At 41.5% G+C, this 16495-nt stretch overlaps 1 protein-coding gene across 1 annotated transcript in view; it reads right to left on the bottom strand.

Annotated features, from left to right (window-relative positions):
* pelp1 (proline, glutamate and leucine rich protein 1) overlaps positions 1 to 15756 on the bottom strand; it is a 50422-nt gene extending 34666 nt beyond the window's left edge. Inside the window, exons 1-8 of the mRNA XM_037675011.1 lie at positions 15601 to 15756; positions 15372 to 15436; positions 9728 to 9833; positions 2079 to 2228; positions 1756 to 1827; positions 1576 to 1635; positions 1327 to 1483; positions 148 to 280 (exon numbers count right to left, since the gene is read on the bottom strand). Coding sequence (XP_037530939.1) covers positions 148 to 280; positions 1327 to 1483; positions 1576 to 1635; positions 1756 to 1827; positions 2079 to 2228; positions 9728 to 9833; positions 15372 to 15436; positions 15601 to 15741 — 884 coding nt within the window. The 5' untranslated portion in view covers positions 15742 to 15756. The remainder of the gene's footprint in view (positions 1 to 147; positions 281 to 1326; positions 1484 to 1575; positions 1636 to 1755; positions 1828 to 2078; positions 2229 to 9727; positions 9834 to 15371; positions 15437 to 15600) is intronic.
* Between the last annotated feature and the right edge of the window lie 739 nt (positions 15757 to 16495).

The raw sequence follows: 16495 nt of genomic DNA on the forward strand, positions 1-16495 counted from the left end.
ACTGCGGCCGTACGGGGCACTACTGCGGCCGTACGGGGCACTACTGCAGCCATATGGGGCCCTACTGCGGCCGTACGGGGTCCAAATCTTGTTTGCTCTAAGAAAAGAATGCATTCTTTAATTTAGCAGAGTGTGAACTTGTCTTACCGGAGTGTGTGTTTAATTGTCATACAAACAGCCGTATATCTGTGTTGGAGCTGCAGCAGCAGCAGTGGATCTGTTTGGTCAAGATAAGGAAAGGCTAGCTCCATGCCAGGACCTTCATACTGCACAGCTTCATCTGGGATTTAAAAGCAGAAATCATGACAACAAACTGCCACATAGGATTGTAAATAATGAACTGCAAACATTACTATTACAACTTTTGACAGCTTTGCATATAATTTGCTTTATAATTTACATTTCAACTCCTGAAGATTGCTGCTGTATGTTGTCTTGTTTTTCAGCTAACCTATTTCCAGAGCAAGGTTCACCTCACTCAGACCAATAAACAGCTGAGGAAAAAACAAACCACAAGGACCTCTGCTGCTGTTCTACTGTGGCCATTCATCTTACTGCTGTTCTTAATCATTTATTATTGGATGTTGATTTTGCATGTACTTTATTGCAGCTGTGGTTGTTTGCAAGAGCTTTATAAATGAAGTAGTAGTGGTAGTAGGGCTGGGCAATAGCTCAATATTTTAAAAATATCAAGATAATTTCATACGCGATATAAGATGGGACTATATCGTCTATATCAATATTTCTACGTTGCGTAACTAGACTTGAAAATCCATTTAGTTCTTTTTATCCAGTCTGTGCTCATCTACACGTGCCCCCTCCTTCTCCCTCATTGAATACAAAAAACACACAGCCCCTCAGCCGTGTGCGCTCCCCCTTCTTCCTGCTTCTCTGGGTGGGTGGGAGACGTTTAGCACAAGTAAACACGGGAGATATGAAGAGCAGCTTAGCTGCTGAGCAAAAAGAAAAACAATGGCTGTTATTTGGAGATGGTTTGGATTTAAACTGTCAGATGAGCAGCAGAAAAATGTTTTCTGTAGACAATGCTGAAAACAAGTCCTGACAAAAGGTCAGAACTACAAATCTTTTTCACCATCTAAAACAGCGCTATAAGTTAAAAGCTGCAGCTCCGACTGTGTTTTCAGCCTCCTTCCCTGAAACAAACCACTGTATAAAACTCATTTAGTCGAGCTGTGCCTTCCTTATGAGAGGAATAGAGAGCGCGCAGCATTAATAAATCAGCAGCTTATCATATCGCTAAAGACACGGTCCGTAGCAGCTAAAAAGACGGCTCTGTCTTTACAGAAAAATGCAATCAAAATGTACCTGTTTCTGAACCTTGGTAGATCTGAGCCAGAAGGCTATTGCCAGAGGCCAGGAGACAGTGAATCTTACTGGTCCAGCCCTCAGCTCTACCAGCACCCATTGCTTTGTCCAACAGACCCCCCAGACAGGGCAGATGACTATAACCCTGGCAGGCCATCTGACAGAAAAACAATAGGGAGATTTTTAAAAATGAGAGGGTGGTACAGGAGATCACTAAAGATTAAAACTAAAGTTTTGTGAGAGACACACCTCTAGTGTTTGTCTGTTTGTGCTGTCCATTTTGGAGAGAAAATAAACTCCAAGTTTGTCCTTAAACAGAGAAAAACAAGCATTGTTAAAGGGACCACAACAAAAACCTACTGAAATTAAAAAGTTAGTGGATACATGTAACTTGATGAATATGTTACTCGTAGAAAGTGATGGTTTCACCTTTAGGGATCCACAGGCTCTGGGATAATAAATCATACATGCCTTCATCCCCTCCATGGCTGCAAGCTCACACTTTAATCACACAAAGAACAAAAATAACAGAGCTGATGTTAAATTTGACCAGAAGGTTAGAATACGAGCGGAATTTAAAAATACCTTTCACAGTCAAACTCAAGTTTCCTATAATATAATGTGCTATAAAAATCAGATGATCTAGAAATAACTCGTTTCATTACTGGGGGAGAAGCACCCCAAAATCCTGAATTTAACGTGTAATAAATAAATTAACATGTGGCCATAAAAAACTTAAAAGTTTCACCAACCTCGGTTTTGAGGCCTAGAAGAGATGTCAAAATGCCGAGAATGAAGTTCAGGCTGACCTCCCTGGCAAGTTCTGCGAGCTGACAAGAGTACTGCAGCAGATCTTTCAGAATGGTCACAGCAAGTTGGATAGTCTGGACTGGAGCCTGAGACTGGAACAGATCAGATGGGGAGGGGGACACAGAGGTGTTATACAGTTCAAGGTTTCTTCAGGGTTTCATTGTGTCATGCACTCAGTATAAATAAGACTAAAATGTAATGTGAATAGCGCCACTATAACTTTTCATTCATTCAACCTTTATTTAAACAGATATATCACATTGAGCCTCAAACTCTTTACAAGTGAGACCTGTTTGGACAGACAAAAACAGCGGTTAACTGGACACATGTAGGAGGGAGGCGAAAAAAATTCCTATCAGACTTTATTTTTACTGCCTGATGAAAAAAAAAAACTACAATATTAAAAAACACCTCGCACAAACAGCACATAGCCATTCTGCAGACGGAGGAGACGAGAGCAGTGAGCATGTTCATAGATGCTCTCAAGGTCACTGTAAGAGTTCTGATAAGGATGTAATAATCAGTCAATGTCCACCGGTGAGATCCATAAACATTCTCGAGGTATGTCGAGGAATGGCCAAGAATAACGACTGAGAATCCAAAAGTCCTGAAATGATGACACAAAGTTTATTCAGCTGGCTCATCTGGTTATCAGTTGGAAATTCCTCAGGGAGGGGGTGGTGAGAATCAGATCACGTTCTCCAGGCGAATTCAGATAAGATGGCCTTCAAAACCAGCCAAGGGAGCCAAATACAGATAAACATACAGTTGTTTTGGGGACAGGCAGAACTTAATGACATCTACCTTGAGTCTGTGTTGGTCGACTCAGTTCTGAAATGTCCAAATTACATGGCCACACCGAAGGAACGTGACTGAGTAAAATCCCCAAGATCTGATCCATTCAACCCAAAGCATTTGAGTCCGGGTACTCAAGACACGAACCAAGCCATCATAAAGGCAAGCAACGTGATCGGGTCCAAATTTGCTGCAGACGACTTCCTTGATTGTAGATAAAACCTACCAGCCGAATCCAAAAAGCAGGAAACAGGTATCGTAAATCCAATTAAATATGCGTCCTTAAAATCCACAGATGGCAGCAATGATAGACACATCATCAAGTCTTCCAGTCGATGAGATATCCAGCTGCATGCGTGCCAACAGGGCAAATCGGCTCACCTGAAGCCTGCCTTTTCTTCGAAGAAATGTTGTAAATTGAGTTGAGAGACCAACTGATCAAAACAAGTCCATAATTATGGTTCAGAAGAAATGCAAGAGAGGCTCAGAAGCAGTTTCACAGACAGACAGAGCAGCAAAACAAAGCGGAGTGGGAGGGAGGGAAGCATCCGATCTCGGCGAGAGCAAGTGGTGAATAACAAACCAGTGTTTCCTTTACCATTATCCAAAGAGGGTGCCCCGCAAGAACTGAGCACCCAGCCAACCAAATTTCCCACACCCCATTCATCTTCTGTGATTTTTGTTGAGCGGGGGTTGGGGGGACAAGGTTGTTTTCACACCTGATAGTCCAATAGATTTGGTTCGATTGGGGCCAAAATTCTGAACATTTGTTACATGTTCAGTGCCCTGAGACGACTTCTGTTGTGACTTGGCACTATATAAATAAATTGAATTGAAATTAATTTTCAGCTGGTGCGGTTCACATTCCACTGTAATGAGTCAGTCGAGCCAACCTGTACCCCCCCCCCCCCGTGGTGGCGTTGCACCAAGAACTACTGAAGGAAACAACAAAATAATAATAATGTTATATATTGTCATCATTGTATGTTTCCATACAATGGTGAAATTAGTCTCTGAATTTAACCCATCCACCACAAGGTGGTGCAGTGGGCAGCTATTGAGGGCGCCCAGGGAACATTTGGGGATAAGGTGTGCTGCCCCAAGACACCACGAGAAATGCAATGACCGAGGATCGAACCTGGGACTTTTGGGTCCTGAGCTGGCTGCCCTGCCTCTACACCATATTGGCCCCATCAAATCTCTGAAGAAGACACTACTTCTTCTGGAAATAAAAATAAAAATGGAGTGGCATCAAATTTTAGCGGTTTTAGGATTTCTGTTTTGTCATTTTTCAACAATGGACTCAGCATGAGAGGAAGATGAGGCAGAAGACCATGGAGAATGTTGTTTTTCACACAAGGCGGCTGACGGCTCCATATGAGGCATGAGAAAGTCGCATTTGTTTTGGTTGTATTTACCCAGAATGCCCTGCACTGTAATCCACTTTCTTGTTTTTGGAGCAGTCTCTGGTCAGCTTGCATTCACACTGCAATCGAACCGAGACAGAGTTCACTTCAACCAAAAAGAGACCTAGGTATTCGGTTCGGGACCAATATTCATGACTTTTTGTTTACATTTGAGCTGGTGCGTTTGCATTCACACTGCACTGTGCAGTCGAGTCAACCTGTTGAACCAACCTGTTCCCCCGCTCGCCTGTGGGGGCGCTGCACCAAGAACTACTGAAAGAAACAACACAAAAACCTCTGAATACACGTCTTCTTCTTCTGTATAAAAATTAAAAACGAAGTGGCATCAAGTTTTAACAGTTTTAGGAGTTAAATTTTTTAATTTTTCAAAAATGGACTTGGCATGAGCAGAAGATGAGACAGAAGACCCTGGAGAATATTGTTTTTCCACACAAGTCAGCTGACGGCTCCATATAAGGTCAGAGAAATGCGTGTTTGTTTACCCTGCGGAGCGGGGTTCGGTCTGTTTACATTCACACTGTACTCGAACCGCGCTGGACTTCTTTTCTACCGGACCGAGACCTAGGTTTTAGCCCGGGCCAGAGTTCGCCTTTTTGTTCCGTGACAGAGTTCGATGGCGCGTTCACACCTCCCTAAACGAACCGGACTTTCTAGGAAAACGAGCTAGAGTTCGATTAAAGCGGACTAAACAGGGCTGGTGTGAATGCACCCTAAATCCAAGGTCACTGCAACAGTCTTCCAGAATGTTTTAGAGGACTTCATGATTCCTTCTGCTGAGGATCTGTATGGAGATGCAGATTTCATCTTCCAGCAGGACCTGGTCCTTGCCCATGCTGCCAGAAGCACCAAAACCTGGTTTGATGCCCATGCCACAGTACTTGACTGGCCAGACAACTCGACGGACCTAAACCCCATTGAGAATCTATGAGGTATTGTCAAGAGGAAAATGAGGAGCACCAGACCCAACAACAAAGAAGATCTGACAGCATCAAGGAAATCTGGGCTTCCATAACTCCCAGTCAATGCCACAGGCTGATTGTCTCAATGCCACGTCACATCGAAGCAGTGATTAAGACAAAGAGATTCACAACCAAGTATTGAAGATTTACATATCGTTTCGAAAGCAACATATTTTGATTGATTTGTTGTGAACCTAATTTCTTTCTTTTTTTCTGCAAAAACTGAGACGTATTGTGGACTGATGTCTCCACAGTATTCTAATTTTTTTTAATCATGTTTTTGTGGGTTTCATGAGCTGGAAGCCCAAATTATGTAAAAATAAACAATAAATACTTGAAATTGTTTAAATTGTGGGCCCTGAATCTATCATCTATTAAAGATTAACTTTTTGAATGGAATTATGGAAGTTAAACAACTTTTCCATGATATTCTAATTTTTTGGAAAGTGTCTGTATATAAACGCACGCACATGCAGTTGAGAAGGTTTAAATGTGTAAAAACACACAGGGGAGTCATTTTTCTAACAACAAGTTCATTTTGTCCTAGTTTAGAGCAGACATTGTTATGACTATTGGTGAAAATCTGGAACTTTCAGAAGCAGTTGTCAAAAAGCACCACTGACATGAGAAAAGCCTTTGAAAGAGATTCAATAGATAAGTGATAGTGATTAAGATAAGTGATAAAGATAGTGATTTACACAGAGCCACAGAAGTAGCTAAGGCTAAAAATCCGCACAATATTGGAGAACGACTTCTGAAACCCACCTGCCTGAAAATTGCAAAAAATCAGCTGCATGATAGAATCAGGAAGATATCTTGACAAAACTACAATTTAAATTTTTTAACACCGTTTTTAAGATTATACTCTGTAGTTTTTAAAAATTACTTTATCACTTTGATAAAGAGCTGAATCTGAATGAGTCTTTTGGGAGAGGGGAGTAGCGAGGGGTTGTGGAGGCTCAGATTGTTAGAAAATAAGAAGGGGGGGTCTTTGAGGAAAACAGGTTGGGAACCGCTGCTCTAAAAGATGCAGAGTTGTAGCTACAGGTGCATCTCAAAATGTGACTATCATGAAAAAGTTCACCTTTTTTGTCCGTCACTTCAGGAAGTGCAACTCATACATTACATAGATTCATTACAGAGTGAAACATTTCAAGACTTTATTTCATGTCATTTTGATGATTTTGACACAAATAATGAAAAAACAAAACCCTTTCTTGGAAAATTAGAATATTGTGAATATTGTAAACTCCTGGTGTCTCACTCTAATCAGCTGATTAATTCCTGGACATGAGCTACAAATGTCTCATTCCTCAAGTCCAGCCACTCCTGAACCAGAGACATCAGAAGAGTCTTACCTGCTGAGGAGACAAAGAACTGGACTGCTGCTCAGTGGTCCAATATCCTCTTTTCAGATTAAAGTAAATTCTGCACATCATTTATAAATCAAGGTCTCAGAGTCTGGAAGTTTCCAGTCAATGATGGTTTGGGTCCATGTCCTCTGCTGGTTCTGGTCCAGTGGGTTTTCTGAAGTCCACAGTTCACGCAGCATCTAGCAGAACATTTTAAAGCTCTTCATGCTTCCTTCTGCTGACGAGCTTTATGGAGATGCTGGTTTCATTTTCCAGCAGGACTCAGTCTGACCCACACTGACAAAAGTACCAGAAGCTGGATGTGGATTATTCTCATTTTCTGAGACACTGAATTTTGTTTTTTCAATATCTCTGAGCCATAATCATCAAAATGACAAGAAACAGGTTTGAAATATTTCACTCTGTGTCATGATGAGTTTCACTTTCTGAAAGAGACAAAAAACATTTGAACATTTTTACAATATTCTAATGCACCATATACATCAAATGAGTTCTTTGGGAGCTTCAGTGAAATCTGTCCAAAGGTTCAAGAGATCTTTTTAAACAGAAAGGTTGATGCCAAGTTATTTAGTTGTAAATGCACATACAAGGAACTTTTCACTGAAAGGTTCGTTATAATCGTTATAATCTGTTCAATGTTTGGAGAGATATTTTGCCAACAATGCAGAAGAATGAACACACGTGCCCACACATGTGGTGCGAACAATAAAGAATATCTGAATCTGAAACAAGAAAAAACATGATCTTAAATACTGTAATTTCCAGACTATAAGCCGCTACTTTTTTCCCCACACGCTTTGAACCCCGCGGCTTATACAAAGCTGCAGATATTTTATGAAATTTATTTTGTTTTTGACAGACTTACAAGCTTCGTGCTGCCAAAACATTTAGCCTCATCACATCTGGGCGCTCACATTAGGGGTCCACCAATAAATCGGCCCCGATTTTCTTAATTTTGGGAAATCGTCTGATACTTTCATGAGAAACCTATTTTACCAATTTTTTTGTTTGTTTTAACAACAATTGTCTAAAATTAATTTATATTTCAGAGCACTACCTCCTGGCCAGTTAAAACAAGTTTGTATTGTTTTTAGGATATTGTTCAAGGGTATGTTTTCAATAAAATAAGATTGGACAATTTAAGGTGCATTGTGACCTTATAACACCTGACAGTGTCGATTATAAAACAAAAGTGGTATCGGCAGGTCAGGCTTTTTAGAAATCATTGATCGGCAAGAAAACTACAATCGGTGCACCCCTAACTCACAGAGCTGCCCAAAACACATCTCTCTTGGGGGGTGGGTCCTCGTGACTCAATGAGACTACCTGTATAAATAAGTTGAAAAAAATTTGACCAGTGAAATTACCAAACAAGTCACAGTGGATCAATGAAATGGGGAAGAGAGGAGAGAACAGAGGGGGGAACCCCCTCTCCCCATGTGTGGGGATTTCCCTGCATGCGCAGAGCAACTTTTGCTCAAGTCTGGGCTTCATCTTCTGGCTGCGCAGCTGTGCAGGAGGAAGATGAAGATAGCAATCATTGACTTCCTGGTAGGCTACTGTATTTTTATTTATTTTTTATTTTTACCAGCCGTGTTACCAGCACTCTTCAGAATAAAAACATTTACTGTAGGTATTTGTGCATGTTACTGGTACGTACTTAATTAAAAGTTTTTTTTTTAAATGTATGTGTAAATATCTCACGTTACAACTAGGGATGCACAATATTATCGGCATGGTATCGGCCGATATTGGCGTTAAAGTTCAATATCGGACATCGGCCATTCCATTAAAATAACTCACCGATATAAAAGGCGCTGTTTTTGCCTGCAGCAGCAGCACAACGTGATGACGTCACGTGCACGTACCTGATCTCACAGCAAAGAGGAAAATTCAAAATGTCAGCGGTGTGGAAGTTTTATTTTTCGTTGGTGAGGATGTTGGATTCTGAAGATTTATGGACTACATTGAGCCTCGCTACATCGTCCCCAGTCGGAGATATTTTTTTCGACGTAACGTTACCAGAGTGTCATTTCTGACGTCATTGAGAAGCCAACAGCTGATAGCACGACTTGTTGGGTGAGTTTTACCACAGACATTTGGACGTCGTATTAGCCCCGTTAGCATGATTAGTTTTACAGCACAATGGATAGACAAAAACTTTGAACTTAAAAAGTCTGTCCTTCATGCACAGGAGTGCAGAGGATCCCACACTGCAGCTAGGAACCTGGAACAAGCCTCCATAAGTGAGACAGCATCACAGGTGACTAATGCTAATAAATAACATTTAACACTTTTCATTAATAAAAGTTAAAGTGCTATGCATATCATATGGTTGTTACTGAATATGTCACCAGCTCTTATAGTTGATACATATTTTCATAGAAAATAAGCCTAAATAAGAGGGATATGTTCTGACAAAGGAAAGTATATAAAATATCGGTTATCGGTCGAATAAGTTTTAACATATCGGCATATCGGACAAAAGTACAATATCGTGCATCCCTAGTTACAACGCGAGCACCTGCGGCTTATATATGTACAAAATTATTTTGTGTGCGTGTGTGTGCACGGCTTAAATTCGGGTGCTCTCAATAGTATGGAAATCATGGTAGTCAAAGGTAAAGATGAGAATTTCAAAGACAGATATCAATTCATATAAAAATGTGAGTTTAGAGCAAAATCCTCACAAAACCTCTGGAGTTTATCCAGAAGATAAATGTTGGTCCCTCTCAGTGAAGACGTTGATATAGCAGCAAAGTATGAAAGTGGATTATACAGGACATCATGATGAGAGCTGTGGTCTTACAGATCCAAACCACAGCTGGGGTTTACATGTTCTCCCCAAGCTCCCATGGGTTCAGGCTCCTAGGTGTTACTGGTGGTTTTGTTTGTCTCTCTGTGTCTCTCTGATGGACTGGTGACCTGTGCTCCCTCCGCCCTCACCCAAAGACCACTGGAGATGGGTACCAGCTCCACATGACCCTGAACTGGAAGCAGCAAACAGATGGACCAGTGGTCTGTATATTCATCATACCTGTATGACCTGCTGCAGGAAGCGCAGCCAGGAAAGACAGTGTTGCTGGAACAGATCACTGGAGCTGTCTTTAACCAGCATGGAGAGCAGGCAAAGTCCCTCAAACCTGCACAGACAAAGATGCACAAAATCAAAGTCATGCTTCCATCAATTTCCATCATTTAAAACCCATTTCCTATAAATTTAAACAAACCACAACCATAAACTAGGCTCTAACCCCATTTAGCACACAAAAATGTATTCATGTTCACTGTGGAAGTTTGATTTTTGTCCCTATTAAAAAAGCAGAACCCCAGAACGTAAACAGATTATTGTCACCATAACAAACCATAGAAGTACGAACAGGCAAAAGATACTGTCTTTATTTTGCACTTTATTATTCCTTTGTCGGGGTGTAACTGTACATGTACAGGTCCTTCTCAAAAAATTAGCATATTGTGATAAAGGTAATTATTTTCCATAATGTAATGATAAAAATGAAACTTTCATATATTTCAGATTCATTGCACACCAACTGAAATATTTCAGGTCTTTAATTGTTTTAATACTGATGATTATGGCATACAGCTCATGAAAACCCAAAATGCCTGTCCCAAAAAATTAGCATATCATGAAAAGGTTCTCTAAACAAGCTATTAACCTAACCATCTGAATCAACTACGTAACTCTAAACACTTGCAAAAGATTCCTGAGGCTTTTAAAAACTCCCAGCCTTGTTCATTACTCAAAACCGCAATCATGGGTAAGACTGCTGACCTGACTGCTGTCCAGAAGGCCATCATTGACACCCTCAAGCAAGAGGGTAAGACACAGAAAGAAATTGCTGAACTAATAGGCTGTTCCCAGAGTGCTGTATCAAGGCACCTCAGTGGGAAGTCTGTGGGAAGGGAAAAGTGTGGCAGAAAACGCTGCACAATGAGAAGAGGTGACCGGACCCTGAGGAGGATTGTGGAGAAGGGCCGATTCCAGACCTTGGGGGACCTGCGGAAGCAGTGGACTGAGTCTGGAGTAGAAACATCCAGAGCCACCGTGCACAGGCGTGTGCAGGAAATGGGCTACAGGTGCCGCATTCCCCAGGTCAAGCCACTTTTGAACCAGAAACAGCGGCAGAAGCGCCTGACCTGGGCTACAGAGAAGCAGCACTGGACTGTTGCTCAGTGGTCCAAAGTACTTTTTTCAGATGAAAGCAAATTTTGCATGTCATTTGGAAATCAAGGTGCCAGAGTCTGGAGGAAGACTGGGGAGAAGGAAATGCCAAAATGCCAGAAGTCCAGTGTGAAGCACCCACAGTCAGTGATGGTCTGGGGTGCCATGTCAGCTGCTGGTGTTGGTCCACTGTGTTTTATCAAGGGCAGGGTCAATGCAGCTAGCTATCAGGAGATTTTGGAGCACTTCATGCTTCCATCTGCTGAAAAGCTTTATGGAGAAGAAGATTTCATTTTTCAGCACGACCTGACACCTGCTCACAGTGCCAAAACCACTGGTAAATGGTTTACTGACCATGGTATTACTGTGCTCAATTGGCCTGCCAACTCTCCTGACCTGAACCCCATAGAGAACCTGTGGGATATTGTGAAGAGGAAGTTGAGAGACGCAAGACCCAACACTCTGGATGAGCTTAAGGCCGCTATCGAAGCATCCTGGGCCTCCATAACACCTCAGCAGTGCCACAGGCTGATTGCCTCCATGCCACGCCGCATTGAAGTAGTCATTCATGCAAAAGGATTCCCGACCAAGTATTGAGTGCATAACTGAACATGATTATTTGAAGGTTGGCGTTTTTTGTATTAAAAACTCTCGTCTTTCATTGGTGGGATGAAATATGTTAATTTTTTGGGACAGGCATTTTGGGTTTTCATGAGCTGTATGCCATAATCATCAGTATTAAAACAATTAAAGACCTGAAATATTTCAGTTGGTGTGCAATGAATCTGAAATATATGAAAGTTTCATTTTTATCATTACATTATGGAAAATAATGACCTTTATCACAATATGCTAATTTTTTTAGAAGGACCTGTATTTGTACTGAAGCGTCACAGTTACACAGACATCAGGGACCACTGCATGAAATCAGATAACAATATTAGTCTTGTGCCAGCTCCAGTCTCACCTGAAAGAGGATGTATGTGATTTTTTTTATTGCTTTGTGATAATTGTGTAATTAATGACAGAAGAACTGGATGAACATGATGTAATGGTTTTCAAGAGAGGTGATCACAACTGAAGGGACTGAGGTACCTGAAGGCAACATTGTAATGTCCAAGACAGCTACAAATACCATATTTTCTACCGTACACGTCGCACCACTCTAAGTTGCAAAAGTCCAAATATGTCTAATAAAGTGGAAAATCCATAAATAAGTCGCTTCGCCGTATACGTAGCATCTATCATGCGTCACCGCTGACAAGCCACAAATGTGAGCCTGTGTTGTGCCAAAAATCGATTGGATGCCAAATGGCAGCCACGGGAGCGTGCACAGGAGGACTTTAACAAGAATTTAACAAGATTAACACTTAAAAACAATTATTTGTTTGCTCAAAATTATAGTAAAAGTGCATCTCAGACTAACTTGTCTTTAATAAATGCACTTTGATGGTCAAATCAGCTGCATTTTCAAAAGCCGATATGAGAAAACATGAACGTGCAAAGGGCGACTCACTGTCCTTATTTTTCTAAATTTAACAAGCCAACCACCTAAAAACAGTTGTTTGTTTGCTCAGCTTTATAGTAAAGGTGTGTCTCAGTTGAACGTTTACTTAATAAATGCACCTTGATGGTCAAATCAGCGTCATTTCGCCGGGGCAGCGCAACGAAATGACGCTGATTCGGTTGCTCCAGGCAGACGACGGTGGCAGGCTAAGGCAAGCCGATTGTGTCATTAATAGCCACTTTTATTTATTACATCATAGTTTTTAGCCACACTGAAAATAGTTTTTTTTTTCAGTCAGAATGAACGAAAACGGTCATATCTCAGCCAAAAATTGTTTTATAAATGTGGAGGAAAAAAAAACATAAATAAGTCACTTCGGCCTATAAGTCGCAGGGCATGCAAATTATGCAAAAAAACGTGACTTATACAGCGAAACATATGATAGTTTGAACCCCACAAGCAAATGGCAATCATGATGAGGTTGTAAACAAGTACCTACAGAAAGGCAAGTCCTGATGAGCCAGCTGAACGGCCAGAACAAAGTCTGAGCCATCAACACTCTGATACCCAGAGAGAGATACCCAGCTGGTATAATGGCCTGGACAAAGGAGGAAATAGAAGCTACTGACATCAAGACTTGAAAGCGTCTCACAATGCATGGAGGGATTCACCACAAGTCCAGCAGTCTGAGACTGTACACTAAGAGAAAGGAGGGAGGCAGACGACTAGTGAGTGTTCGAGACAGTATAGATGATAAAACAGCAAAGATCCTGAATCCCCGGGCACTTGCATAGCTGCCCACTGCTCCACCTGGGTGTATCACACATGTAATGGGTTAAATGCAGAAAACTAATTTCATCACTGTATGTTCCCCATACAGTGATGAAGGACTTTTAGCTTTACATCAGAAGAAATACCCTCAATGATGAGCAGCTCAGTGAATGTCTCAGCCAGCAGAAACCCAAGAGAAGAAACAAAAGGGGCAATCATGAAAACATAACCCCTGCATGGCATGTACCACTGGCAGATTGAGGAACTGGCTGATATCAACTAATCGTACCAGTCGCTGGACTGAAGGACAGCACAAAGGCACTAATCATGGCATCACAAGAACAGGCCATCAGCACAAGAAAAATAGAGTTTGGGGTCTACCAGACCTGACAAAACCCAAAATACAGGAAATGCAGATATGCCCCGAGAAAGATCAACACATAATACCATGGTGTAAGATCCATGCAGGCAAAGCATACATGAAACACCATAACCAAGTGGCTGGACTAATGCACAGGAACATCAGAGCCAAGAATGAACTGGATGTCCCAAAGTCAGAGGGTGGTGGAGAAGGGCAGGACTTCCAAATCTAGACTGACCAACTCCCAGGCCTGGGCTTCATGTGAAGTGCAACCCCATGTGGATAAATAGGGCGAGCTAGGTGAAAGCTTATGCTGGGGTCAGTCAGGTCTACCTTTCACGTCTCCAGCTCGTGCAAAATGCTGCAGCTCGGCTTTTAACAGGAACTCGCAGGTCTGAGCACATTTCACCAGTTCTGCACGTCCAAATTGATTTTAAAATTCTCCTGCTGACATTTAAGTTCATTAATGGCCTTGCACCCTCATACCTCTCTGACCTTCTTCATCCTTATGCTCCTTCATCCTTGTGCTCCTTCTCAGACTTTAAGATCATCAAACCAGCTGCTTCTGGTTGTACCAAAAACCAGGATGAAGCTTAGAGATTGAGTCTTTTCAGTCGTGGGCCCTAAACTCTGGAACAATGTGCCCATCAACATTAGACAGGACCCTCCAGGCTCTGCTTTTAAATCTCTCCTGAAAACTCACCTGTACTCACTGACATTTAACACAGGGTGATCTGATTTAGATTTACTTTGATTCTGATTATGCTTTTTGTTTTATTCCCATTTAACACAAGGTCATCTGATCTGATTTAGCATTTCATTGTTTCCGACTGAGTTTATGCATTTTGTTATTATTTCCTTGACTTTTGACACAGGGTAATCTGATTTAGTATTTTATTGTTTCTAATTATGTTTTGTGTTTTATATTTTTATTCCATGTGCTGTAAATATATCTTGTTACTTTTTATTTGATGCCGTGATAGATCAGAAAACTGAGGTCAGTAAAAGAAGTCGTCAGATTTATTTATAGAGCACATTTAAAACAGAAACTGTTACCAAAGTACTTAACAAAAAAATCTGACTTTACTTCTTTTACTCCTCAATTCAGTGTTCCTCTCAAGAATATGTAAGAAAATCAAGAGAATCACTCAGCCCCCCGGTGAAAAGCAAGCAGCCATCAGGGCTCTAACTACCCAATGTGTTAGGGCTCTGATGATCAATTGTTAGGTTGATGGGCCTCCTCTTACAAGTGAATAGCTATTTCTGTCTGTCAGCAGAAACTGGACCACAGCAAATAGATGAAAGATGAACAGCCCTGGCAAATAGCTTTGGTTTCATATTTGATATAATGTTCATGTTTATGTTATTAGAAATACTTTATTATTATCATTATTCAAATGCACCACATCATCACCTTTTAGCCAGCTTTTTTAAATTGTTATTCATCCAGCAAAAACAGAACATTGATTACAGAAATAACAGCAACTGTAACTTTTTTGTTCGTTTGTTTCCTTCCCCATCCATTCCCACCATGCAGCCAAAAGTAAAAAATAAACTGAAATAAATAAACTAAAATTAATGTTTTAGCCAGCTTTAAAATTATTGGGTGATCAAAACTTTAGTTGTTTTGTTGTAAAACCCTTAGAGCTGAACTAGAACAAATGGTTTAAGCATTGTGTGACTAAAAATGTTGAGGTTCCAGATAGTTATCATTTCTTGTGTTGCATTTTCAGGGAGAGCTCCCGGGCTTCTGAAACCTCGAGAAATTACATTGTTTCCCAACACAGCTGGCTGGAATGATTAGTTAGTTAGTGCTTCACATCTGGCCAACTAGCCAACAGGAAGCATTCATTTCTCACCTGGTTTTGCTTGAGCTCAGCTTAGCATTGCTAAAACCCACGAGATCTGCAACATCGCTCGTGCCCTGCAAGGATAAGCACACATAAAAATAACGTGTTTACAACCAAACAGCACCAAGCCAGACTCAAGACACACAGATCGGTTGGACCGATCAACAAAGGAGACTGAAGCTACAGATTTCGCTAACTGCTAGCTAAAGCAGAAGCCTTCTCTGACACGCGCAGCTACCTGTGTGGAAAACACGCCATGTTCTCTGTAGTTGGCCAACGCTTCGGCTAAAAACTCCGGACGTTGTTCCTTCAAAAGCGACATCAAACCTTCTGTTAGTCGCATAGCACCTGTACCATGCAGCCAAGACGCTGCAGCCATTTTTTCTCTTTCTACCGATCTGACGTCATTTCCTTGCGGCTGCGTCGTGGTCGCTTTTTGATGACGCGCTGCTTGCCGCCGTCGTTCCTCGCCCACAAAGTCTCATCAGAAAGCTGCGCTTCGATTAGAAGTGTAACTTTCAGTTTACAGACGTCATTTCTACAGAGAGATATTATTATTGTATTTTTTTACACCAGTCGGCTCCAGTTCTGACGCTGTGTGACCAGCAGCTTCCGGTCCTGATGGCGAACGAGAGGCTCAGACTTCTGGAGGAGGTGGAGAAGGATATAGCCATGGTTCTGCAGTGTGCTGGTGAGGACACGAACCTGTTCACTTTCACCTACATGTAGCAGTCAGTGGTTTTTATTAGGTATGAGAACAGCTCATTATTTCTACTGAAAAAGCTTCTAAACAAGTTTAAAACTATATCACATGTATCAAAGTTCATGCTCAATAATCCAGGTAAAAAATCCAACAAGTCAAGTCAGGTCCTCTGGATGGTTTGTTTTTGTTGAAACGTTTCGTCCTTCATCCAAAAGACCGAGGAGCCGCAACAAACTCAGTTTTATAAATAATACCTTCACATCAACCAGTATGATGGTGCTCAGGTGCGGTAGTGATGGTTCTCAGGTGCGGTAGTGATTGTGCTCAGGTGTGTGGTATTGATGGTGCTCAGGTGCGGTAGTGACAGTTCTCAGGTGCGGTAGTGACAGTTCTCAGGTGCGGTAGTGACAGTTCTCAGGTGCGGTAGTGA

The sequence above is a fragment of the Nematolebias whitei genome, chromosome 1, assembly GCF_014905685.2.
Source record: "Nematolebias whitei isolate Nwh7 chromosome 1, NemWhi1, whole genome shotgun sequence".
Taxonomy (NCBI): domain Eukaryota; kingdom Metazoa; phylum Chordata; class Actinopteri; order Cyprinodontiformes; family Rivulidae; genus Nematolebias; species Nematolebias whitei.